This window comes from Ruditapes philippinarum, unplaced genomic scaffold (assembly GCF_026571515.1).
Source record: "Ruditapes philippinarum isolate M1 unplaced genomic scaffold, ASM2657151v2 ctg3986_1_1_1_1, whole genome shotgun sequence".
Classification (NCBI taxonomy): Eukaryota; Metazoa; Mollusca; class Bivalvia; order Venerida; family Veneridae; genus Ruditapes; species Ruditapes philippinarum.
In genome coordinates this window covers 8,729-34,822 of record NW_026853922.1, presented here as the reverse complement: position 1 = coordinate 34,822, position 26,094 = coordinate 8,729, and the positions used below count along the sequence as shown (strand labels likewise).

At 34.4% G+C, this 26,094-nt stretch overlaps 1 protein-coding gene across 1 annotated transcript; it reads right to left on the bottom strand.

The window, feature by feature from the left end:
* Positions 1-264: 264 nt before the first annotated feature.
* Positions 265-24,670, bottom strand: LOC132738378 (E3 ubiquitin-protein ligase ubr3-like; the record flags this gene model as incomplete). Its single annotated transcript, XM_060725867.1, is given in 25 exon segments — positions 265-446; positions 1,009-1,119; positions 2,967-3,097; positions 5,570-5,731; positions 6,270-6,361; positions 6,619-7,069; positions 7,592-7,796; positions 8,600-8,698; positions 9,316-9,463; positions 10,131-10,227; positions 10,895-11,113; positions 11,676-11,815; positions 12,477-12,529; positions 13,993-14,121; positions 14,477-14,632; positions 16,427-16,519; positions 17,013-17,146; positions 18,606-18,785; positions 19,584-19,812; positions 20,544-20,677; positions 21,825-21,932; positions 22,899-23,045; positions 23,427-23,563; positions 23,838-24,051; positions 24,412-24,670. Coding segments are annotated over 25 exon segments (3,971 nt in total), but the record flags the coding sequence as incomplete, so codon positions are not given.
* Positions 24,671-26,094: the final 1,424 nt, after the last annotated feature.

The window sequence follows — 26,094 nt, the reverse complement described above, 5'->3', positions numbered from 1 at the left end:
AAATGGGCAGGTTGAACAGAATTTTTAGAGATATTTGGGACTTGAACAATATTTATAAATGTTAACACTCATACTTATTGTTAGTCAAGCTCAACTGCCTAGACAACAACTTTTTAAAAGCACTATTTTTATGCACTCGCTAATAGAACATCTTGAAACAGAAGTAAATATTGAACATGTAAAGTTGTTGTCAAATGGTTTATATTTATATTTGATTCTATTTTTAGAACAATAAAGGTACATGTACTTACAGGTGTAATGGGCCGTTTCACCATCATATCGGCCAGGTCTCGCACCATCTGTTTTGGGTCACTTGAAACCGGCTTCGTGACCGTGTACTTGTTTTCCTCCGGTAGAATAGGTATCACAGAATTAGACAATTGTAGACATAGGGGACAAGAGTACTCTCCCTTACTGACCAGCAGGTTATATTGACCTCCTTGTTCCTAAAATATAAACAGTAAAATCTGATATAGATTTCGAAAGATGGATTACATAAGTATTTTATACTAGTATTATTTTCAGACACTGATTATCTATTTTTCTGCCTGATTTTAAGTCGAACTAACACAGCTAATTTTTTCAAGCTTATCAGGCCTCGAGGTTATAAAAAATTCTTATCTCAAGTCTTTTCTCAAATCCCAGGTTTTTCATTGGTCAGGGAGTTTCTGACCAATCAAATACCCAAGATCTGAGCTTGAGCTTAGAGAATTTCCTTATTACCTCGGGTCTTGGTCCAAGAAGACCACAGATGCCCGCCACTCTGTGCATTATTTCGGGAACAAGATGGCAACTGAGCAAAACAACTGACCTTATTTAAACTAGCTGCATAGATGCTTTTCACATAGCTGGGGTGGGGTAGGGGAACATTATCAACCCAAATTATCTAGGAATAATCAATAAATAAACTAAAAAGTGTCCATAAGACAGTAATACCCCCAAAGTGGTACTGACTGACAAGTACTAATCTATATGCCCCCTTACTAATGGAAATAAAAATTGACTTACCAGCAGGGAGTTAATATAAGAAGTATGGCAATCTAAATGCAGGTAATGTCCACATGTCTGTACTAACACCCCACCCTCCCAGCCAATATTGACTGATGTCTGGCAGGAAGTCTGAAATGACAATAATAAGTTTCTGTGTACAAAAACAGCTGTACAAAGTAATTCATTTGAGCCGTGTCACGACAAAACCAACATAATGGGTTTGCGACCAGCATGGATCCAGACCAGCCTCAGCCTGCACATCCACGCAGTCTGATCAGGATCCATGCTGTTCGCTTTCCAACTTTATTACAAGTAGAAAAACTGATAGCGAACAGCATGGAACCTGATCAGGCAGCGCGGATGCGCAGGCTGGTCTGTATCCATGCTGGTCGCAAACCCATTATGTTGGTTTCGTCGTGACGGGGCTCATTTAATTTTTTACACCATGATGATGAGAATCACAGTAGAACAATCAACTGCAATTGATCGCAGACAATATTTAAACATATAGGTCTCTGTTGTAATAAGGAGGAAAAACATTGAAAATATGACTTTTTTCAATGTTTTTCCTCCTTATTACAACAGAGGCCTATAAAAGGCCCTCTTCCAAATTGAAAATTTTCTTAAAAAATCATGCAGTTTTCCAAAAACCAGTTCTTTTTCTTCTCAAATTAATAATTGTAGCAATAATTTTTACCAAAATAAAGAGATTAAGGTTTTTTTCCCAATGAAGTGAGAAAAAACACACAATAATCAAAGTATCAATTTAATTCAAGCACTGATTTATCCAATCTACACAACTATTAATTCCTGCACAGTAAAAGTGGCAATCCAGAAATCCACCTGTTAAGCTGCATACCTCCAGATGAATGAACAGTGTTTTGAAAACAATAAAATTGTATAATTATATACTACTGGAAGTACTTTACATGCCTATATGAAAATTTTTACTAAATTCACTATTTTTATCATCATATACTTAGGAAATAGATATCAATTCTAAGTGCATTGTTGTAGAATAATGCACAGTTTGAGTTCAAATGCGTAGTAATATAATCACGAAGGCCGATAGGCCTGAGTGATTAATTACAAAGCATTTGAACAAAAAATTTCCATTGTAACACATCAAGAAAAAGAATAATTATCATTATATAGTTGGACTTTATTTTTTCGTGGTTTAATTTGTTTTCTCCTCAGAGTTTCCAATAGAAACTTTCTTTCAAGGCTGTTCCAGTGGGTTGAAAAAAAACTGTCGTTAAATCTACCATGCCGTGTGTAAAAACATTTTGAGAATAATGAATTTTGAAAACTTTGTTTGTTTATTTTATTTCACTCTATAATGTTTCAAGCGGAATACAAATTATTAAAAGTGAAATAAATGTAAAACTTAACTTGTTTGCGATATCAAAATAGCGTACTTGATTTGATTGTTTTGCACACATTTTTCAAACAAAAGGGCCTCAATGTGAAAATACACAGCGAGATAATAAAAACGGCGAGTGCATTGTTGTGGAATAATGCACGCTTCGGGCCTTCTTTGTTTATATAGAAAAAATTTCCGATAGTGTTGTGATTTGTAACTAACTGTTGAGTTTTAAGTCATACTAGCAAATCACACCAACACTGTAAAAGTCATATGAAGATCTAACTTTTCTGGTGGAGGACCTCAGAGAGATCTCCTCTATACAGAATATTAGACAGAAGCAGGCAACTAAATAAAACAATCAGTGGTCTATAACCAGTGCAAGAGCTTTTTTTTGCTCATTTCCTCATTTTGACACATTCGAAGTACATCTGTAGAAGTAATTTATTGGAATTATGACTTCTGCAACTTTTAATTAATTTATCTTTTCCCTTGACAACATCTGAACAACTTCCAAACATTTTCTAACTTTTCATAAATATTTTAACGACTCAAGCTGTGTGCTGCTTTTAATTGTTCAACCTATCTTGGACTGATGAAAAACGTTGCTTACTTCTTCGAAATGCTTGAAAAGTGTTTCCAGACGTTTTGTTTGAACTCTGGAGCAAGTTGTAATTCTCTGCCTCGTTTTGTCACCCAGCGTCAAAACTTTCCGTGTGTCTGTCTGTGGTCTATGACCTAATACTATAAGAGAAAGTTAGTGTCACAATAAATTTTAAAGCTTCCAAAATTTGTAAAATATGAACTACATTAACAATTCAAAGATTGTCAGCATGCTCTTTCATGGTCAAAGACTTGGCACAGATGCAGTATTAAGCAATTTTGACTAAACAATTTTTCAAATGGCCTTTTCTGTTCACCTTTAGTGGCAAAGAAATGGTGTCTCTTCTTATTCTTTTATGGAAAGCTATGCTATGAATCTAAGCCTGTCTCAGATTTTTCGTATAACAGCTTTTTTGTCTTCACTGGTGCAGTAAAGCAATAAATATCCTTCAGCATTATTTCAAGCACAAGAATGAAATATCAACATAACTTGATAAGTTGAGGGGCAAGGTTTAGAAGTGATGATCACATGAATTGTTGTTATCATAAACTAGAAATGTGTTGTCACACCACGGATACCCTCGCATGCAGCCAAAATTTCGAATGATATAATACTTATTAGTTTCAAATTTGTTTTGCACAAACTATTATTTTCATTCTAATTTAAAAGCCCTCAACTATTCAATGTTAACACAAACCATTTTTATACAAAGTTCAAGACCATGAAAGGGTTCAGTGCTGACCTTTTGCGATTCGCATTTTGCATATTTGCAGCCGAGATTATGACAGGACAGAATGACAGAGGGGCTAACTCTATATGCCCCAGCCATTTTATGGCGGAGGCATAAAAATAGCTAGAATGAAGAATAATCAATCTTTACACATACACATTTACGCATATACATTACAAATAAGACTGAGGTAGTAAGAAACTGACAATATTAAACAAGAGGGCCATGATGGCCCTGAGGTCGCTCACCTGTATATAGGCCCCCCACCCCCGGGCCAATTTTTACCCAAGGGCTTTTATTTGTTTATTTGAACAGACTTGGTAGACACCCATAAGAAGATGTTTCATGCTAAACATCTAAGTTCTAGCTCATTGGCTTTTTTAAAAGAAGATTTTAAAGTTTTTACTATACACATATAGTTAAAAACAATGTCACCCCTGGGGCAGGGCCAGTTTTGACCCCCGGGTGTTTATTTGAACAAACTTTGTAGATATTTACTAAAAGATGTTTCATGCTTAATATCTAAACTCTAGCTATTTGGGTTTTTCCAAAGAAGATTTTTAAGTTTTTGCTTTACACATATAAGGAAAATCAATGACCCCCCCCCCCCCCGGGCAGGGCCAGTTGTGACCCCAGGGCTTTTATTTGAACATACTTGGTAGACACCCATTAGAACATGTTTCATGCTAAATATCTAAGCTCTAGCTTTTACAGTTCTTTAAAAGAACATTTTTTAAGTTTTTACTATATGCATATAGGGAAAATCAATGACCCCCTGGGCGGGGCCAATTTTGACCCCAGAGCTTTTATTTGAAACAAACTTGGTAGACACTCATTAGAAGATGTTTAATGCTAAATATCTTAGCTCTAGCTCTTTGGGTTCTTTAAAAGAAGATTTTTAAGTTTTTACTATATGCATATAGGGAAAATCTATGACCCCCTGGGGCAGGGTCAATTTTGACCCCAGGGCTTTAATTTGAACAAAATTGGTAGACATTCACTAGAAGAATTTCATGCCAAATATCTAAGATCTAGCTCTTATGGTTCTTTAAAAGAAGATTTTTTAAGTTTTTACTATATGCATATAGGGAAAATCAATGACCCCCGGGGCGGGGCCAATTTTTGGCTTTAATTTGAACAAACTTGGTAGACACTCACTAGAAAATGTTTCATGCTTAATATCTTAGCCCTAGCTCTAACGGTTTTTTAAAAGAAGTTTTTTTTAAGTTTTTACTATATGCATATCGGGAAAATCAATGACCCCCGGGGCGGGGCCAATTTTTGACCCCAGGGCTTTAATTTGAACAAACTTGGTAGACACTCACTAGAAAATGTTTCATGCTTAATATCTTAGCCCTAGCTCTAACGGTTTTTTAAAAGAAGTTTTTTTTAAGTTTTTACTATATGCATATCGGGAAAATCAATGACTCCCAGGGGCGGGCCAATTTTGACCCCAGGGCTTTTATTTGAACAAACTTGGTAGACACTCACTAGAAGATGTTTCATGCCAAATATCTAAGCTCTAGCTCTTATGGTTTTTTAAAAGAAGATATTTAAAGTTTTTTCTTTTGGTTGCCATGGCAACCAGAGTTCTGCATGGAATTAAATTCTTTGAATAATTTTTAAAGGTGACCACCAAAGGAACATTCCTGTGAAGTTTGGATGAAATTGGCACAGTGGTTTAAGAGGAGATGTCATTTAAAGCAAAAGTTTACGGACGGACGGACGCTGGACGCCGGACGAAAAGCGATCACAAAAGCTCACCCTGTCACTTTGTGACAGGTGAGCTAAAAATTGATTAACAAGATCATATCACATATATATATATATATGTATATATACCCATTTTAAGACAATTATTGTGAACAAAACTGTTGCTTACCACTGGACGACTGTAGGAAGACAACAAGACCAATGGGTCTGTCACCGGTGGACGGGGTACTCTGATTACATATAACACAATCGTAACTTTCCTCCTGCTCCATCTCCTCCGACATATCATCAAATGACTCGGAACTTCTCGATGGTCCCGCATCTACACCATCTGATATAAAACATTAGTTTTAGTTTAAACAAATTTATTCTAGTTTGGTTGTGTTGGAAGCTTTAAGCTTATTGAAACACTCTCGAATCCGTTCCTGGAACCAACCAGTACTAAGCAGTGAATGTAAAGTTTCTTGCTCAAGGAAACAAGGGCTTGCCCCAGACAGGGTTTGAACCCACACGGTCAGCAATCCTTAGATTACTAGTCCAACGCGTTGAACACTCGACCAAGCCGCAACACATTGAAAAGATTGCTTTAAACAACTATGATAAAGATTTCTTTCAGCATAAAATATTTATATAAGCTTGATTGTGAGGAAAATCTGATAGATTGATTGAACCATTCTGGAGTATGATTACTGGAACTAACCAATAATCGTGAGGAAACATGGTTATGACTCAAGAAGGGTTCAAACCTGAGAGGCAGACACCTTTACTACTATGCCTCCTTGTACTTTAGTCGAACGAAAGGACAAGTGCAAATCTACATGCCCCACCACCCCCTAAGTAGTGGAGGAATAAAAATATTACACACAAACCTCCTGTGTCCATAGCTTGCTTCATAAATGCTTTCTGTTTATTAGCAAAGTCCTCCATCAGTTTTTGCTGGCGTTCTCTTGCCTTTCTTCTCCTAGAATGAGTAAATGGCACATATAAGGTTCTATAACATTACATTAATCCAGTATATAACTAAATATTTTATACTTGTTATATGGCCCAATATAAACAACTAAGTATATTATATATTACATTAAGTCCTATAAGATTAAAATATGACTGCACCTTAACATTAATTCAGAATGCACCCAAATATAAGCTGAAAGGGATCTATATTGTTGGCAATGTCAATCTATCATTATGAATAATGTTTAAAGGATTCAAGTTTACCTAGATTCAGGATCAGTTGCCTTTCCTTTCTTAGGAATTGCTCCTTCTTTAGGTCGCTGGGAGTTGTAAAGATCTTCTACTGCCCTGGCACAATCTCTATTCTTTGTACATAGCTTATCCAACAAACGATTTATAAAATGTGCCCCATCACCGACACTGGTATCTTGAGATGTTTTAGCTGACACACTAGCTGGGATGTATAGGTTACCTTTTCCTGCCATCTTGGCATGAAGTTTGAATAGTATTGTTAATAAGCTTTCATTCACTGGTATATGTTGTGTTTTCGGTGCTTCCGTGCTGATGCCTCGAGAGTCAAACTTGGGTAAGGCAGAACTGGTGGACGGATGTACAGTGAGCAGGTTTGTCTGGGTGCCGGCAGTGCTGGAGTGCATGGTGGAGAGTATTGTAGGTATCTGACCTGAGTGAGCTGCTGTGATAGGACCACTCGGACCTGCAACAATAGATAATGCGAAAAAAAAAAATCTAGAAAATCTAAAAAATTAAAATCTAGAAATTTGAGTATGAAAAATGAGGACAATGACATGATATCATATGACTATTCTGGGGGTTTTTTTTGTGTTGTTTTCTTCAATGTATAATATAACCAAACTCAACTTTCAAAATTTCTTAATGGCTGAAAGTGCTAAGATTTACCATTTAAACATTTCCTCTAGCCCATATAAAGCATTTTCCCGGAACAACTGATTTAAATAAGTTAACAAGTTAAAATTTATTCCATGCTTTTTCAATACATTAAAACTACTGTCAACGTCATTATTAACTTTTGAATCTTCATAGTAACGAAAAGCCCTAGTTGTCCATTTGTGCATTACTCTTTGTCCTATAAAAGTATTTTTCGCAGAATAATAAATATCATTAATATTCCATAAGCTAATCTGTTTCAATTTACTTAATTGTTTCCAGTATCCAATAATAGTATCATAAATGAAATAAATGCTTAACAAAACAAAACCTGCAAGCACACTAGGCGCTAACTGAAACATTTCCTCAAACGACGTATCAATCGTCATGGACATCGGTCCTTCTTGCTCTAGATTCATGTGTAGTAGAGGTATCTCCACATCTCTGATTGTCTCCCTTATATTGTGGAAGATATCGCTACCTGAGAACCATTCCTTGTAGTTTCTATCTGGGACGGACGCTTGTGACGGCTTCATCTAATATAACAGTATCAGAACTATTGAAGCTTGTAACACATTTGAATAATGTGAAGAATTACAGATATATTAATTTTTATATAATTTACACATGTATGTAGTTCTGTCTGTAAATGATATTCATTTTTAATGCTTAAGACTGATTTAACTAAACATTTTAAGGACTAGATTTTAGCTATAAACCATGAATTGGTGACACAATTGCATACTCCCCTTGGTGCAACTTTAACATATTCAAAATAACAAAACACTGCCAAGGTATGAGGTAAAAGACTGCCAATCTGCCTCTAGCCTAAGTGAGAACTGACAATGAATCATAAAACAGAAAAGTTGAGAAAACCCTACAAAATGCTTGAAATCAACCCTATGCATCACTTTATAAAGAAGGGTGCATATGTTATTTGGTATAAATCTATAATGAATGAAATATATATTAATGAAATCTATAAACAGTAAAATCATCCTGTTTCCATTCTCAAATACGTTGTAACATAGTATGTCTCTGTTTTTCAACACACATCAATGTTATAGATAAATAGAATAAAATTTTCCAAAACAAAATATTTTGCAACAATTTTAAGTAGAATTTTAACCATTTAGCAATGATTTCTTGCATGCATCATTCAGTCTTAATAAAATATACAAACACAGGTATTTTGGAATTATTCTGTTTCCAAACTTCAGGGAATTATTCTGTTAACTATGGGCGGCAGATTTATGCACTTAAACAAACAAGTTCATGATCTTCGCAAAACTTGATAATTTCAGTAACAAAAAGAATTGTGAACAAAAGTAAAACCTACCCTCCTATGATTGCCTGGATTTGGGACAGTAACAGCTAGTTCTAACAAATGTATGGCATAATAACTAATACTCTCTGGTATGGTGGCATCCTTCAATGTCTGAAAAAACAAAAACACAAACACATCTTTAAAATTAAAATCCTGATTACTAAGGTTAACACTTATAATAAATGATCAACCTTTTAGTAGCTTCTAAGCTAGCTGGAATTAGGCTTTTGACTGGAACCCAGGCTACCGAGTGGAGGCAGTACAGACCAAGATCAGGCCGGGAGACGTTTTGATCATGGTCTTAACAGTTCACTATACAGTCTGTATATTTTTTTGAAATTTTCCCTAAAAACCATGAATGTCTTGTCCAAATTTAAAGTACGGACAAATAGTAAATGTTAATTTAAATCTCATGTTAACTTTCTCACTTTTATTTTATTTATTATTTTTGGTAACAAAATTAAGAGCATTTTTCATTGTTTGAAGTACAACTTTATATTTTCATAACAAAATTTTCAAATTTTGAAATTCTACTTCTAACTGTAATGAATTGTGTTGCAAAGCTCTGCTTTTAATTTGAAGGCCATAAGTAGTTTAAGGGAGTTCAATATCGTAGAACCAACCAGAGCAGTCAAAAGCAGTGGGGTCAGAGCTTGATTTCACTGCATGGATATGCAGACTTTCTAGCTAATACTGATTGAAAAGGTAAATATCAAAGAGCAAAATACCTTTTGTAAGACTGTAAACAGTAAAGAATGTAGTGTTTTACAGTGTAGTATTCTATACATGGACCGGTAACACTCTAGCACCTCCCCTGGTGGTTTAAATGGCGGCCATGGCTGACTTTTCCCCTTAAAATTCCTCTTCTTCCTTAAACTGAAATATTCATAAATCACTTTCAGTCAAATTCAGCAAGGCATAGATGATTGATTACAAATGTACTTATGATGGCCTAGCAGTTAAAGTCTGGCCATCTCAGCCCACGACCTCCACAGGTCGTGGGATTAAGCCTTCTTAGACCATGACAATCTTTCAATTAGCCAAAGAAGGATTAGTTCAAAGAAGGGGGGATTCATTTTAATAAAGTAATTAATTGATAACAGTTTAACATTCAACATACAGTATAATCCCTACTTAAGAAACATTTTTAAAAAGTCATTTTAACCTAATATTAAGTGAAAAGCATGCCAAATAATAATACAACATGACGTCATTTGTGACATCACACTCATTAAATTGGTTTCCAGTACTGTGCCACGCTGGTTATATCACTGAAGCAAAATGTAACAGGCTTAAAATTCAAAACATGAAAATATCAAATTTGATTTATCCACTGTTTCATACAGTGAAATATCATTTTTTTATATTCATGATACATTTTCTATTAAACAACCGAAAAGCATTGTAATTAAATATCTTTTCTAGTGAGTTTGCTAGACATAATGCTTACACAGAATATGTTTTTATACTATAAGATCAAACTTTGATTTTACTTTTATCAGTTAAAAAACAGGATCTTTTTTCACTACTAAGAACTACTTACAATTCGGTGTATCTTCCATGCTGACTGGAAATCATTCTTATAACACAGCCCTCAATAACACATGTTACTGGATCAAACTCTTGCTCCCAAATCTCATCTATTAATTTAAATCACAAAAACTATATGAGCCGTGAAACATAACAAAACCAACATAATGGGTTTGCAACCAGCATGGATCCAGACCAGCCGCGCAATTTGTAAAATTTTTATACAAAGTTCAAGGCACTGACACTATTCAGTTGTTAACCTTTTGTAAATTGCATATGCATATTTGTAGTCCAAAAATAATGGCTACATACATTTCCACAAAAGTATGAGTGCTGAAACTGATATTTCAAAATTTTTCCAACATTCAAGAGAGATAACTTTGTCCAAAATCATTGAACCATGACCAAATTCAAACTTGAACTGCTTATTCCTAAGATGTATCTATAATTTAAACTTGAATTGCTTATTCCTAAGATTATTTATATGTCAAATTCGAGTTGAATGTGTACAAGCATTAGGTAGATAATGAATGGAAACTAAAAAATTCTGATTTTTTTTCAAAGTTCAAGAGGGATAACTCTGTCAGCTATCATCAAACCATGACCAAATTCAAACTTGACCAGTGTATTCTTATGACATATCCATATTTAAATTTGAGTTAAATATGTACAATCGTTACTTAGATAATGAACCGAAACAGATGATGAGGGAAGGACGGAACAGGGTAACACTATATGCCCCAGCCATTTTTGGCGGGGCATAATAAAAATGTTTACCTTTTGGCTGGTATGACCCCTGCTGAAGGCCAGCTCCAGGTTCAAAGTTTGGTGCTTTGTGGTTTGCCACATCTTTCAGGGTGGGTTCAAACAGATCTTTACCATGCCCCGTCATACCGGACTTCTCCGGCATCAAGTCCATCAACTGACTGTGCTGTCGGTCATTGACAAACAATAATGTACACATCTCCAGGCGTGTAAGTTCTTTATCTGTCATCCCTTTAATACAGAAATTTCTCATAGCTTATTTTAATGTTTATTTGAACCTCAGTTTGCTGATAGCAACTGATTCAAGCCATGTGACCAAGATCAACCTGCAAATCTGTGCCGTCAAATGATGGTAAAGCATAACTTGTAACTATTCATATGAAACTGTCCAGAAAATATATATCATAAAAGTTAGACTTTGTGGGAAGGGCTGTTGCTAATGTTGTAATAACTTGTAGCCCAACCCATTTGCACTATACCTATATGTACATTTGTTTTTGTGTAATTCACTACACAAAACTGGTGTCAGGGAAGGAGACATTGTAAAGACCACAAGTAGGTATTAAACTCTCAAACCCTTGGTTGAGCAGCAGTCAATCATGTGGCCTAGTAGCCAAGGTCCGAGCCTCTTCAGGCTGTCTGACTAGACTCTATACCGTTCACTGATTAAATTTCATCTTCTAGATATATAAACACCTCTTGAAATTACAATGGAGAGTTCTAAAATTCAACATATGGCAAGATAATTTCATGTATAAATTTAATTTCAATGTCAAGAACTGGTTTAACTTACCAAGGTAAGTTCGAACATGAAGCAACATGGTGAAGAACTGCAGTGCTCCTTCTACCATAGAAAGCTCCTGTTCTTTCTCCATCTTGTAACTGCGTGCACTAGGGTTCGGGTCAAACGACATCCAGTCACTGATGTGAAACCTAAAATTCAGTTAAGTCAATAATTACACAATTTATGCAAGCAAATTTCAATAAAGTGTAAAAAACTTTATTTTAATATATATTTTACAAAATCCACGATATGAAAGCTTTCGTAACACAGATTTTGTTAACCTCATTTAACTGAAGGTTATGATACCACAATTTATTTTACAAAGTGAAGTAACTCATGACACAAACTTTGTCAATAATTCCTAATTCAACTTTAAGACTGTCTTAAAGACGTTTTTTGGAGTTTTCATATAGACATATATGCAAAATTAAAACTGTTCAACAGTAATTTGAAGAAAAACTGATTAATGCATAACATTTTTCAAGTAATATTCTTGTGCGTCACTGCCTTGAAAGTGTTCCTAGATTCTTTCTAAGCATTAACGTGTTTTCTATAAAACAAAACCAAACAACTTCACTATATCAAACAGTGAGACGTTAATGGCATTTTCAGTCTTGTCTCAACACAATGAAGAAACATCAACTACAAATAATATCTAAACACATGCCTGACACAATTCTGTATTCTAATCTTTTATCTTCTATGTCAACAGATATGTATAAATGATTATACAATTACATAAACATTTTGTTCAATCTGATTTGATATTTTTCACAATGGCTACCTTTTCATCAAACATATAATACCTACCTATCAAGAACAGCCTGTACAAAGTAGTCAGGATCCAATTTACTTGCACACACCTGCAAATTCAATCAATATTTTAAAATGTCATTTTTTGATGGATTTTAATTCACGCAAACATTTAAAGGTTGTATATTAACATAACTTGACCTCTAGAAAAGCTGTACCTTTTTACATTATCTTAGACACACGCTGATATTCGAGACCTATTATCCAACCATCCAATACTTTACTGGATCAAGCAAGAATTCCTTACTCTCTGGTAGGATTCAAGCCCACAACAGATGGTGGTCAAATGATTCTATGTCAATGATCTTGACTACTCAGCCATGAAGGCCAATGCATGCTCCTATTCAATTTGTTTAGGAAATAGATATCAATTCTGAGTGCATTGTTGTAGAATTATGCACGGTTTGAGTTCAAATGCGTAGTAATATAATCACGAAGGCCGATAGGCCTGAGTGATTAATAACAAAGCATTTGAACGAAAAACGTGCATTATTATACAATAAAGCACAAAGAAATAATATCTATTTCCATTCTAACACGTCAAGAAAAATATAATCATTATTATAAAGTTGGACTTTATGTTTGGTGGTTAAATTTGTTTTCGCCTCAGAGTTTCCAATAGAAACGTTCTTTAAAGGCTGTTCCAGTGGGTTGAAAAAAAAACTGTTGTTAAATCTACCGTGTGTAGAAACATTTTGAGAATAACGAATTTTGAAAACGTTGATAAACCTTTGTTTGTTTATTTTATTTCACTCTATAATTTTTCAAGCAAAATACAAATTATTAAAAGTAAAATAAATGTAAAACTTAACTTGTTTGCGACATTCAAATAGCGTACTTGATATGATTGTTTTGCATGTGCTGTTTGGCGCTACATTGTGACGTCACGTAAACAACACTTTAAACGTCTGTACAGCGTTAACGACTGAATTACAGATATTGGTGTTCGGATTTATTTTCTTAGTTAGACCATTTTCTTTCATTCTAGATAGTTTTCACAACAAAATTCGACAAAAAATGTTTTTTATTTATCAGATTTTTCAAACAAAATGGCGCCCTCAATGTGAAAATACACAGGGAGATAATAAGAATGGTGAGTGCATTGTTGTAGAATAATGCACGCTTCGGGCCTTCTTTGTTTACATAGAAAAATTTCTGATAGTGTTTGAATATATGTTTTGATAAGCGTTTAATTTCATTGTTGTGATACATTACTTTCTTAATACTGTGTAACACTGTTTGTTTTGTTAGGTTTCAAGTGACACCAACGTTATGATGATCATATGGCAACTTTCCAGCTATACTGGCAGAGTCCTAAGTTGCCCCCACATGCATTCTTTCAGGCATGATCAGGCTCCAGAGTAGAGCCAGTATTGTTCTGTCAGCTAGCTTTCTCACATGAAAGAATACAAAGTCCCTGGCGGGATTTGAACCCACATCGGTGAGGAACAAGTGGTTTTAAGGCAATAACCATTACCACTCAGCCAAGCATCATGAGAGGAAACTGCCTTACCTGCATGAGATAGATATCAGCGTCTACCATAGAGTAACAGAAATGACACTGTACGTATGTCATGGCTTGCCCTTTAATCTGCATACCATTCCGTACCCACATATTACAGAATACTTCTGTTGTAGCAACCTTAAAATATACAAAACCTTTTACATAGATGAAAAATTAAAAAAAAACCTACACTGAATATTTTTCTCCCCTTCCATAGGACCTTCATTTAAGAGGAAGCAAACTTCCAAACCTGGGAAAAAATGATCTTGAGAAACAAGGTCATTTAGGAAACAAGGCCACATGCCATTGCGTGAAAACAGGAAGTTTTTGCAAATAATTAAGTGGTCTACATTAATTTAACAAAAACATTTATAATTTAGGTTCAGGTTAGTAGAAATTTTAGAAAAATAAACAAAGGTTTTATTGCATGCAACATAATGAAAATTTATTCTTAAAGCAAGTCAAACGGACAAACAAGTTAAGTTTTACATACTTGTATCTGCAGTAGATGTGTGAGTAAACTTTTGAGCATTCTCTCCGGGGGTATGATCGACAACAGATCCTGTTTCTGATACTGAACTGCTTGTACCATAAACGTTGCTAGGTAACGATGCAACGGCAGGTGGAAGGTCAACTGAAGGGGATTAGGCTGAAATATATTACAAAGCAAATATTCAAAAAATTAGCTACAGTATTATTTTTACAAATAATTCTAGCAATTTTTAAAAGAAACTTCTTCACAACATTAATTTAACAAATTGAACACACAATACACTTTAAATATAGAATCTAGTTTTGTTTTGTCTGGGTTTTACATCAATTTCACCACATTTTTTTGTCATATCTCAGCAGTCAGTCCACCAAACCATCTTTCCTGGACAACAGACAAAATAGAATGAGCCGCGTCATGACAAAACTAACATAATGGGTTTGCGACCAGCATGGATCCAGACCAGCCTGCGCATCCGCGCAGTCTGATCAGGATCCATGCTGTTCGCTTACCAACCCTATTACCAGAAGAGAAACTGACAGCGAACAGCATGGCCCTGATCAGACTGCACAGATGCGCAGGCTGGTCTGGATCCATGCTGGCCGCAAACCCATTATCATGATGGTTTTGCCATGACGCGACTCAAATTTCAATTTAAAACTGCATATCTGTGGAATGACTAATTTAGGAAAATTAGTGTCAAACAAATAATCATGATTTTGCAGAAAATTAAAGTAATAAAATACGAAATGATCTTCTAAGACTGAAAGCTTCTAGACAACAAAACATCTAATTACTTATCAATCAAAACATGCCTGTCAAAAAAAGGAAAAAGTAGGATTTAGTACATGGTAGGAAAAATTAAGAATTTTAAAAACAATAAAATTAATGCTTGAAGAATGCAACAATGTAAAAGTTTATATAAACCAGGGTTGGCAAAATCAATTGTCCGTACTGCCAAGGTTGTCACACAGCCTGTACGGACAAGTGAAAATTTTTAAGAATTAACTATGTAAATATCATTCGGACAAGTTAAAAAATGCTTCATATTGAAACGGACAAATAAGTCAAAATCAGATTTTGCCGGCCCTGTAAACTGTATATTATGGTGTTAACCTATGTCTGCTTAAGATGTTACATAAATTAATTGCTCTTAGCCTTTAAGATTTGTGGAACAACAGAAATTTCATAATCCAAAATATGATCAAGAGCAACCATCTACCTGAGTGAGGAAAGAGAGAGGAGGTTACTTATGCAAATAAGATATTCAAGTCATACATGCAAAGGTAACACAGACGAACCTGTTCCTCTCCCTGCAGGTATAATATAAATAATGTAAATATTTATCATCATTCATTAGCTATGTACAGTACAGAAAGCATGCTTATAATTAAGTTCAGCTGATTTTTAGTTTCACAGAATTGCTGAATTTCAACACATTTTTGGTCATCTCTCAACTGTTGGCCCTACTAACTTGCTTTCCTAAGTTCCTAACCAGTAATTACTTATTTTCCTCAAGTGACCAACTATTTATCCTGCTGGAATCAAGAGTGTAGACTGAATGTCCGAAACCAATTGTCACAGAATAATTTCCTTTTTGTTCAGATATATTCTTTTGCCAATTCAGCTTTATTCTGGATAAAAAAGTTCCTTGACCCACTCCCAAATGAGTGAAGTAACTAGTTTTATCTTAAGTGATTGCCTACTTCTTTGTTACAAAGTGCTGAAAGGGCAAATGTTGCCAAGATATACTGTCTTCAGTACAAAGTCATTCAAGCTCTTAATATTCTGTGCAAGCCAGAATTCCTGAAACATTTCATGCTGCATACATTATATCCATAATTAATAATTCCTGCTTAAAACTCTATAACTTTTACAAACATCTCACCAAACATATCTCAACATACAACAAAAATCACTAAAAACCCAAATCTTTCTCATTAACAAACTTACATTTGTTGATTCCTTACAGCAGATAGCATCAAACCAGTCCTGTAGAGTATCTTGACACACCTGTATCATTGTCTTTGTCAGAGTTATTGTGTCCTGTAATATTTATGTACTAGTATATAATATAATAGAAAGTGTTATATTTTCCCCTCTATATTCATATATACTTTATAATAATAATCTATGATTTCATCAAAATTACATTTTTAACTAAGTGGTGGTTACTTTAAGCCTGCATGACTACTTTTGACCAAAAATCTTGCACCCTTGAAACTTTGATCTATTATTGAATGATAACTTACCAAGTACAATGTATAAAAAAAAAATCTTCAAGACCATATGCCCACTTTTCAACTTTACACTAAACATACACCTCAAATGCCCTTGTCTCTGTGCATTCCCTTTGTTTCATTCATGTGTAAACATATGTCAAAACGACATTCCTATTGCATTTTACCAACCACCTCAGGACGATTCTAACTGTCCCATTAACATTCATCAAATCAAAGCAATAGAAGGGCAGTTACTGGACATCAGCAAATTGAACCTTTAGCCATTGAGGCAAACTGAAATTAAATGTAGAATATACCTGATTTCTTAAATGTGATATCAGACTCCACATTGGGGAAGCTGCAATTTCTAATTCAGCCGAAAATGCTGCATAGTAGGTGTCTGGTTCGAATTCCACATGCTGGTGAAGCTCTCGTTGATTCAAGTTCATACCTAAAAATATATACAATTTTTTTTGTTTTTCATTTTACGCTTTCCCCAACAGTATGTTTGTCTGTTTTTACTCAGTTTTCAGCACAGGTTTTGTCATATCTAAGCAGGCAGTCTACTTAATTCACTTTACTCGATAACTAATCACTTATTACATATTTCTACAGTGTCTATTCTAGGAATTGAAAAATAGGGGTGATTTCCCCCCCTCTATTTCAAAAAAGGGGGCGATTTTCAAAATCAAAGGGTGCCAATATAAACTGCCAATGTTAAATCGTCTACATTAAGTTTACACTGAGGCGTTCAACCGATGAAATAATTAAAACGATAATATTTATTTAAGGCAGCAGAAGTTGTCCCCCCTTAATTTTTAAACTAAAACAAATTATTACAGAACTGCCACGATTGATTATAAAGAGATTGGCAATACAAATAATCAAACTATCTTTCACGTCTAGATCGTAGCCAAGCTAGGAATTGCTTCATTTTTCTTGATTATTTACTACACTAAAATGGCGCCCAACTGTCAGACTTAGCACACTAGTTCCGGTCGATACGGAACATTCCGTTAATTTCCGTCAACTCACGTAACCAGTACCATACAGTACTAAATTATTATAATTAGCTTACAGTTACCTCCCTTCGGTTTTCGGTGTAAATGTAAACAAAACAACCAAATATAATGCGGGATGGAAGTTTTACGGTTTTATTAACTTTTTTATAGATGCGCGATTTTCATGCACATGATTTTGAATTGTGCGCGATCTGTGAAATACTAGCGTGAATCGCGCAATCGCGCGTCCTAGAATAGACACTGGAATTTTTATGCAAGTGAATAACTACTTTTTTTTTGTATAATAATAACTTAAAACCCCATTCAAAGCATGAAATAAATAGAAAATGTGTTTGTTTTGTATATAAGATCAAATTATCCCTCACTCATTAACATCAGCTTTTACATTTTCATCTGATGTTCTCACTATGAATTATTTTTTTATCTAATGTGCAAAGCAAACAAAAAACCCTCTACATCTAGAACTGTCATTGATCGAAAATTTTGTATTGATATATCGAGAGACAAATATCTCTGATATATTAATATATCAACAGTAGATACAATGAAAAACATTTAATATGTGTAATAAATATATTTAATGAATATCAATGATATATCGATATTGCGATATTCAATGACAGCCCTATCTACATCCTGCATGACTCTAGGCCTTAGACAGTGGCCTGTTAATATGATTTCAAACACGTGTGATAAAGTAAGATTATGTACAAGAAGTTGCACATACAACTTTAATCAAAATTATGCAGATGTCAAATCTAATGGTTGAGTTGAGTAGGATGATAGGATAATCACAATATTTTTTCATAAAGTTCAGGTTAAAATGCACTGAAATGGTATACTTATTACTTTCACATAACGTGTTATCAAAACAAAACAGGTACATACCTTGAAAGTATGACAAGAGTTCCAGCCACATGGAGACGAGTTTACTGTCGGAGAGAAATTGATGCGCTATCTCTTTATGTGACAGTAAATTGATCAGGTCACTGATGATTGGCCAGTAACAATGTTCCTTCATAGCTTCATGACTACAATCTACTACCATGTGGAAGTTCTGTTGAGCATCTACACAAAAACCAAATACAATAACATATTTATAATTAACTACTGTTTTTTCTGTTGTTTTATTTTTTTCCGTGATGTTTAATTTTTGACGTTTATAATGATCCATATTATAGATTGATATATTCACACACATTTTAATCTAGACTAATTATTCATCTTATGAAAAATTAAACAGCTGTACAATATCGCTTTCAAATTATATTCAAGGTATTAGTACATTGCAGTTGCGTTATAAGATTTGGCAGTAGGTGGGGTAATGTAATAATTTCGTGGTAATTATACGATGAGCATTATGAGATCATGGACCCCAAGGCAACATGAGGGCTATAACGGGGCTCTAGTGTATTATATATAACATTCTGTTTTATGTCTGACAATGTATAAACAATCAAATACACTGACTAATACTTTTAAGTATCAACTAACATTGTAATTGACCAACTGACATGGAAATTTACAATCTGAAAATGACTCACTGGGCTTGAAAAGTAGCAGTACTGATGATCCTTGAAATGTAGTGACCATGAAATGTACTGACCGACCTTGAAATATAATGACTGACCTTGAAATGTATTGAATGTCTTGCAATGTATTGACTGACCTTGAAATGTGCTGACAGAACTTGAAATTTGTTGACTGACCTTGAAATGTATTGAATGGTCATGAAATGTATTGAATGTCTTGCAATGTATTGACTGACCTTGAAATGTGCTGACTGACCTTGAAATGTATTAAATGATCTTGAAATGTACTGACTGAGCTTGAAAAATATACTGATTTTCAAATGTACTGACTAACCTTGTAAAGTACTTTCTGTGAGTATTCCCTCTATCATATGATTAAGGCTAAGAATGAGAATATACAGCAGGTTGTACTCCTTCACCATCTGACACGCTAAACTCTCGTTACTAAATAATTGTACACTGATATGTACAACACGGTTGGCGACAGTCTGACGGTCTAGAGCGTTGACCAGAACACGAGATATTCTACTGTAGTGCTGGATAAATGCACGGGTAAAAGCTTCCTGTAAATAAATACATTTTAAATTGTCTATAGATGTTCAGTATCAAAGTCACTTCAATGTTATTAAAGTAACGTCCTTGCTTAAAAGGAAAACAAAGGCTTGCCACTGGCAGGCTTTGAACCCATGCGGCCAGCAATCCTTAGATTACTAGTCAAACAAATTAACCACTTAGCACAGATGCCAGCCAGCTGTTAACTTCAGCCACACAGTAACACCATCATCATATAAGCCAACGTTCTAGCTTGACTCTTCACAAACACATAAACCTATGCATGTTTCATTGTACACTTTACTTAAAAAGGCATCCAAAGGCTATATACTTTTAGTTCCTGCAAAAAGGGACATCCAGACCTGGGGTAATCGTTCCTAGCAATCATTGATTTTTTAATCAATTGCATAATTACACTATAATCATCATGTTTTTGATTACCTTGCCCAAAATTTATTATTTACTAATTGTAATTAATCAATTACAGCTTAAATTCAGTCAGAACTTATGATTACATTTGATTGACATTGATTACTTTAAGATTTAACAGGAAACTTAACTTAACTTTTCATGATACAGTTTAACTTTTGTTTTACAGTTATACAGTAAAAGCCCTCAATTAAGACCACCATCAGGGCTGGACCACATAAGACCACCATCAGGGCTGGACCACATAAGACCACCATCAGGGCTGGACCACATAAGACATACAAATGAATAAAATGTATTGTGTAATACAGACCTTGTAACTCAAGTCTGGTAGAAGACTAAGAAGTAAAGTCACAATTTTCTGTGGGAATTCAAACTTGACTGTCCAAAATACCAACTCCTCCAACAAGGTTGTGTGCACCAATTTTTGATTTAGCCCTGGCATGTCTGAAAACACAACAAAACATATAAATAAATGAGCCGCGTCATGACAAAACCAACATAACGGATTTGCGACCAGCATGGATCTAGACCAGTCTGCGCATCCGCGCAGTCTGATCGGGATCCATGCTGTTCGCTTACAAACCCTATAACAAGTAGAGAAACTGTTAGCGAACAACATGGATCCTGATCAGACTGCGCGGATGTGCAGGCTTGTCTGGATCCATGCTGGTCGCAAACCCACTATGTTGGTTTTGTCATGACACGGCTCAAATATCAATATATTGTTAAATTCATAGTTGAACAAGAATAAAGATTACGCATAAAAAAACATTTGTAAAGTTCACAATACAATCTTTCAAATTATCATCATAAAGAGGAGCTATGATTTAGCAGTTATAGTTATGTTCCTATATACTCATATTCTCATGTTCCTAAACCATTTCACCAGATGTTATAATTAAAGATATACTATGCTCATCTTTGGGTAAAATATTTTTATTGCACAAATGTATTGAAATCCATAAAATTCTTACTGAATATGTTTAATTTGAATAAAAGAATGTATAAACTATGTATGGGAAGCTGTATTCCTTATTACTGGTCAAGTAGATTTGGTCTTTTCTTAAAAAAACTGCCAGTTTTTTAATGACATTATATATTCATATTTTGTCCACATATAATAATTATGTTAAGTTTAAAACATGGCATATCTACTTTAATTAGGTCAAAACATGTTTATTTTATATTTACAAAGAGATTGTGTAGCAATTATCAATATTTTCAAACATCAAATTTGAGCATAGTATATCTTTAAATTCTTTGATGTCATAAATATATTACTCTGTTCTACACTGAATTACACAGAGGTGGATAGAAAATACCCTTGAAGTAATTTTTCTCAGTGTATTGTTTGTTTGTTTGTTTCATTTTATGCCTTTTCCCCAACAGTATTTCAGTCATTTAGGCGGCTAGTTTCCTAACCATCGTTCCTGGATAGTTACACCAGTACTAGACTACCTTCCTCTGTAGCATCTCCCGGGGATCGAACCCACGCCAGAGAGGTAACTGGATTAGAACTGGATTAGAAGTCAACGACTCTAACCCCTCGACCACGGAGGCGGTGCTCAGTGTATTGTAAAAATAAACAGACCTTCGTAATCTGCGAAACCGTGAGGATAGATAAGTGACCCTACGGCTGTATCGTAGTTAGCTTTACTCCTGACATAGTACCATTTTGATTCTCCTGGACTTTCAGATACTGAAAATTAATACAAAATATCTATAGGTACATAATGCCTCAGAAATGAATAAATTCTTCATTCTTTAAAAAGAGCATACATTACCTTCATAACGTTGATATAATGGTTTAATAGCAATTTAGATGCTAACCTCTTGAAGAAATTAGTGCCTAATGTGAAATTATTTCTGATAAAAGTAGCAAAATGTAAAGAAAGTAGTATTTTGACTTCCATACAAAATACGAGTGCTAATTCACTATAACTGCCCTAATTACCAACAGAAACAAAAGATGGTGTAGCTAATTGGCTAATAAGTAATCTTTTAGAAACTAAAACAGAACACAAAAAAAGCATTTCTTGGATATAATGGGCCTTTAATCAATTTTCTCTTTGAATAACACAGGTGTCTTATTTTCAACTATGTTGCTTGGTTTTCGTCTTAAAATTTTAGTTTTTCTGAGTTTTGATTTTGAAAAGGTCATTTTTTATTTTATCACATGCAACAAAGAGTGTTTACTAATAGAGTTTAAAGGTGAATATTAAGTTATTAAAACTGAGAATTTCTTCTTTCTGTAGGAAAAGCAAAACATGTTTAATAACAGATTGAGAACATGTAAGATGCACATCACTTGAATGATGATAATAGCAATGAATGTGAAATAACTCGTGATTAAGGTACCGAAATGTAAACATAAAAGTGGTATTTTTACTTTCATTCAGAATACTTAGTCACTATAACATAAGAAGAAAAGTCCCTAAAGAAGCAAAGAATGGCTTTACTTTATGGCATATCAGTATTTTTTTTTTTTTTTTTTTTTGAAACTTTAATGGGACACCTTTAAAAGATAAAACTTTTTTGCATTATTTGTCTAGGCAGTAAGGCTTGATTCCCAAACCCATATAACCTCTGGATATAAACTGGTCATCCTTACTATTAAAATTCCAGTATTTCAAAAATCATTATTAAACAGAGAAGGACCCCTCACCTGCTGTAAGTTGAGCATATAATTCTGGTTTGGTTAAAGCGTTTGCCATCACTCTACGCATGGCGGCTCCCATATCACTCAGGCCGTGTAAAAACGTAAGGAACTGTTCTGCATCCTGCATTGCCACTGAATATGTGTCCACTGACTCTGCAAGTACAACTTTTATTTATTTTGTTTATTCTTTTTTATGTCCCTCACTACTTTGTGGGACATAGAGAAACCCATTTGTAAACTGACAAAACAAAAGAATACAGGGGCATCAGTGTCCTACTGACACATTAATTTTGAAGTTTTTTTCTGTAAGATGCATAGTTCCTGCTTAATTAAAAGTAATAAAATATCTCAGGTGCTCATATGTACATCATTTTTAACATAAAAATACGTGGAATCACTGACATGCTATCACAAGTAAACTAACTTTATCATAACAATGCTATTCCTTCCTGAATAATTGATCAGTGAATATACCAATAAAAAATACCATAAAAATTTAACACAGTAAGGGTTAATGGAAGCTAGAATTCTTACCAGGTTTAGAATTATCTCTTAGATGGTACAGAAGTCTCAAGAATACCCTTGGCATCATAGTTTCAGCAACTGATAGTAAATCACCTGGTGTGTGAGGTTGGGTTTTCTGTCTTTCTGGCCCATGTCTTGGGCAAAATCTAAACAAAAATAAATTTTGAAAATCATTTTTTTCTCTTGATTTTGGGAAGAATTATCGCTAAATTTGCTAATTTGGACTTTAAAAGGCTGGTGAAAGTTCAGATTTTTTGGAAAACTGCATGATTCTTAAGAAAATTACCATCAATTGGGAAGAGGCCTTTTAAGTTTTATAGGCCTCTATTATTTAGGTGAAAATCACTGATAAGAATTTCATTGACAAGCACAAAAATTGTCAGAAGTGCTTGTATAACAACTTCTTTTAATACACCTTACCCGCTTGCATTCATAACACTGACATCTCCACAGTCGCAGGCTCCACCTGCCTGACTTCGAAACATATTAAAGTCATGTCCTTCATGGTTACCGGCTTGAAAACAGTCAGCACATAGTGACATGCAAGGCGAAAGACCACATGTGCGACATCTGTATGCCACAAAGTTGGCTGTCCAAACTAGACCACATGTCACTGCATTATCATATTGTCTTACTGAAAATAAAAGAAGAAAATATAATTTATTAAAACTTACTGAATTAAAATTTTTGTAACATACGTTTACACAAGGTACAAATATTTTCGAATCAAGCTCAGGAATTCAATTAAATATATGAAAGTCACATGATTCATCACCCATCATGTAACAAAACCATTGGCTCTGCCAGGATAAGCCAGTGCCCACATAAACTTGATAAGAAGTGAGAAAGATTTTGACAAGGAAACAAATACATATACGCTTAGTTCTCACTAATTCTTTACAGCATGGAAACCTGCTTATTGTTGCTGCATGCCAGACATGCATTATGACAATGTGCCAACAGACTGGCAAGAAACTGGCAAGGAAACAGGCACCTGTTTTTGTGAATTCCTCAAAGGTGCTCCCCCCTGATATCAACCAACGGCACCAATCTAAAGTTTCAAAGTCATCTATCGGCTTCTCTGGATTCAGAAGGTGATCTAATAAATCTGTTAATTTTTGTGGTTCATGCTGTTTTGAACATTCTGTTTTCATATGCACGGCGACGCTTCTTTTGCTCCTTTTCAGCAGAGCTGACATTTCTGGAGCAGCCATCGCAATGTTTCCAACGGAGAACTGTGGGTAAATAAAGGCAAAAACAAAAATACGAAATAATTTTAGACGAATATTTTTTAACCGACATTACCGGTTGTACACCACTAAATAAGTTCTTTCTCTCATTTTTCTTTCTTGCATTTTAAGATAAAATACAATGAAAAGTTACACGGAAATCTATTGATCAATTTTGCTAGAAATTAATTAGATAATATCATACTTTGCCAAATAACGACTTGTCCACTTTATTGACGATATCCCCGACGCCTCACCACATATCAAACAAGTACAAATGTTTCTGCAATGCAGCAATTGAGGTGCTCCGCGCAAAAAAGCGCTCATTACCTTACCAAATCATTTCTGCGCACAAGTCATTTTCTATTTAGATTAAAGACTAATGTACATAATTTCGGATGTACGTTGGCATATTTCTGCCACCAGATAACCATATAACTAACTAGTTAACCACGGATTTATATTACAATATAAGTTAACTATATATATAAGAGGTTAAAAAATTAACTAGTTACATAACTAGTTAACCACATAACTAACTAGTTGATTAAGAGGTTAACTAGTTACGTAACTAGTTGCCCACTTTGTTATCTAGTTAGTAATGTGGTTAACTAGTTACGTAACTAGTTAATTTTTTCTATAAATAAAAGATCATAACGGGAAATAAATGCATGTTAGTGACTACAACTGCCATCCTTTTATTATTTTACCAGCTTAATATTAAAAGGTTAACTAGTTACGAAACTAGTTAACCTCTTAACAAACTAGTTAAATAAGAGGTTTACTAGTTACGTAATTAGTTAACCTCTTAATTAACTAGTTAATTATGTGATTACCTAGTTACGTAACTAGACAACCTCTTAATTTACTAATTAGTTAATCTTTTAATTACATAGTTAGTTAAGAGGTTAACTTATTACGTAACTAGTTAACCCCTTAAAAATGTTAAGCTGGTAAAATAATAAAAGGATGGCAGATGTAGGCACTAACGTGCATTTTTTTCCGTTATGATCTTTTATTTATTGAAAAAAAAACTAGTTTCGTAACTAGTTAACCACATAATTAACTAGTTAAATAATAGGTTAACTAGTTACGTAACTAGTAAAAATCCTCGTCTGACACACCAGTGTGTTTATATTCCTATTAATAAGACGAAAGTTTCTGTTGTTAAAATACATGTCGAGTATAAAACCGATTGCCTTCAAACAAAATGGAATTAACTTCTTATAGCAAAAATTCGGGACACCAGGGTCGGGGAGCTATTAATAAACTTTTACTTTTTTCAATTACCATAAGCGGTTAATTAAACTAACTCTATAAATAGATTTTCGGACTTTCACAATGTTAAGGTCATATTACTCTCCTGCGCATCGGTCAAATGTTCCACTATCGCTAAGTAACGTGAGTGTATTCAGTGAGCTGCGAAGGGAGCGTAAGGTCATATCAAT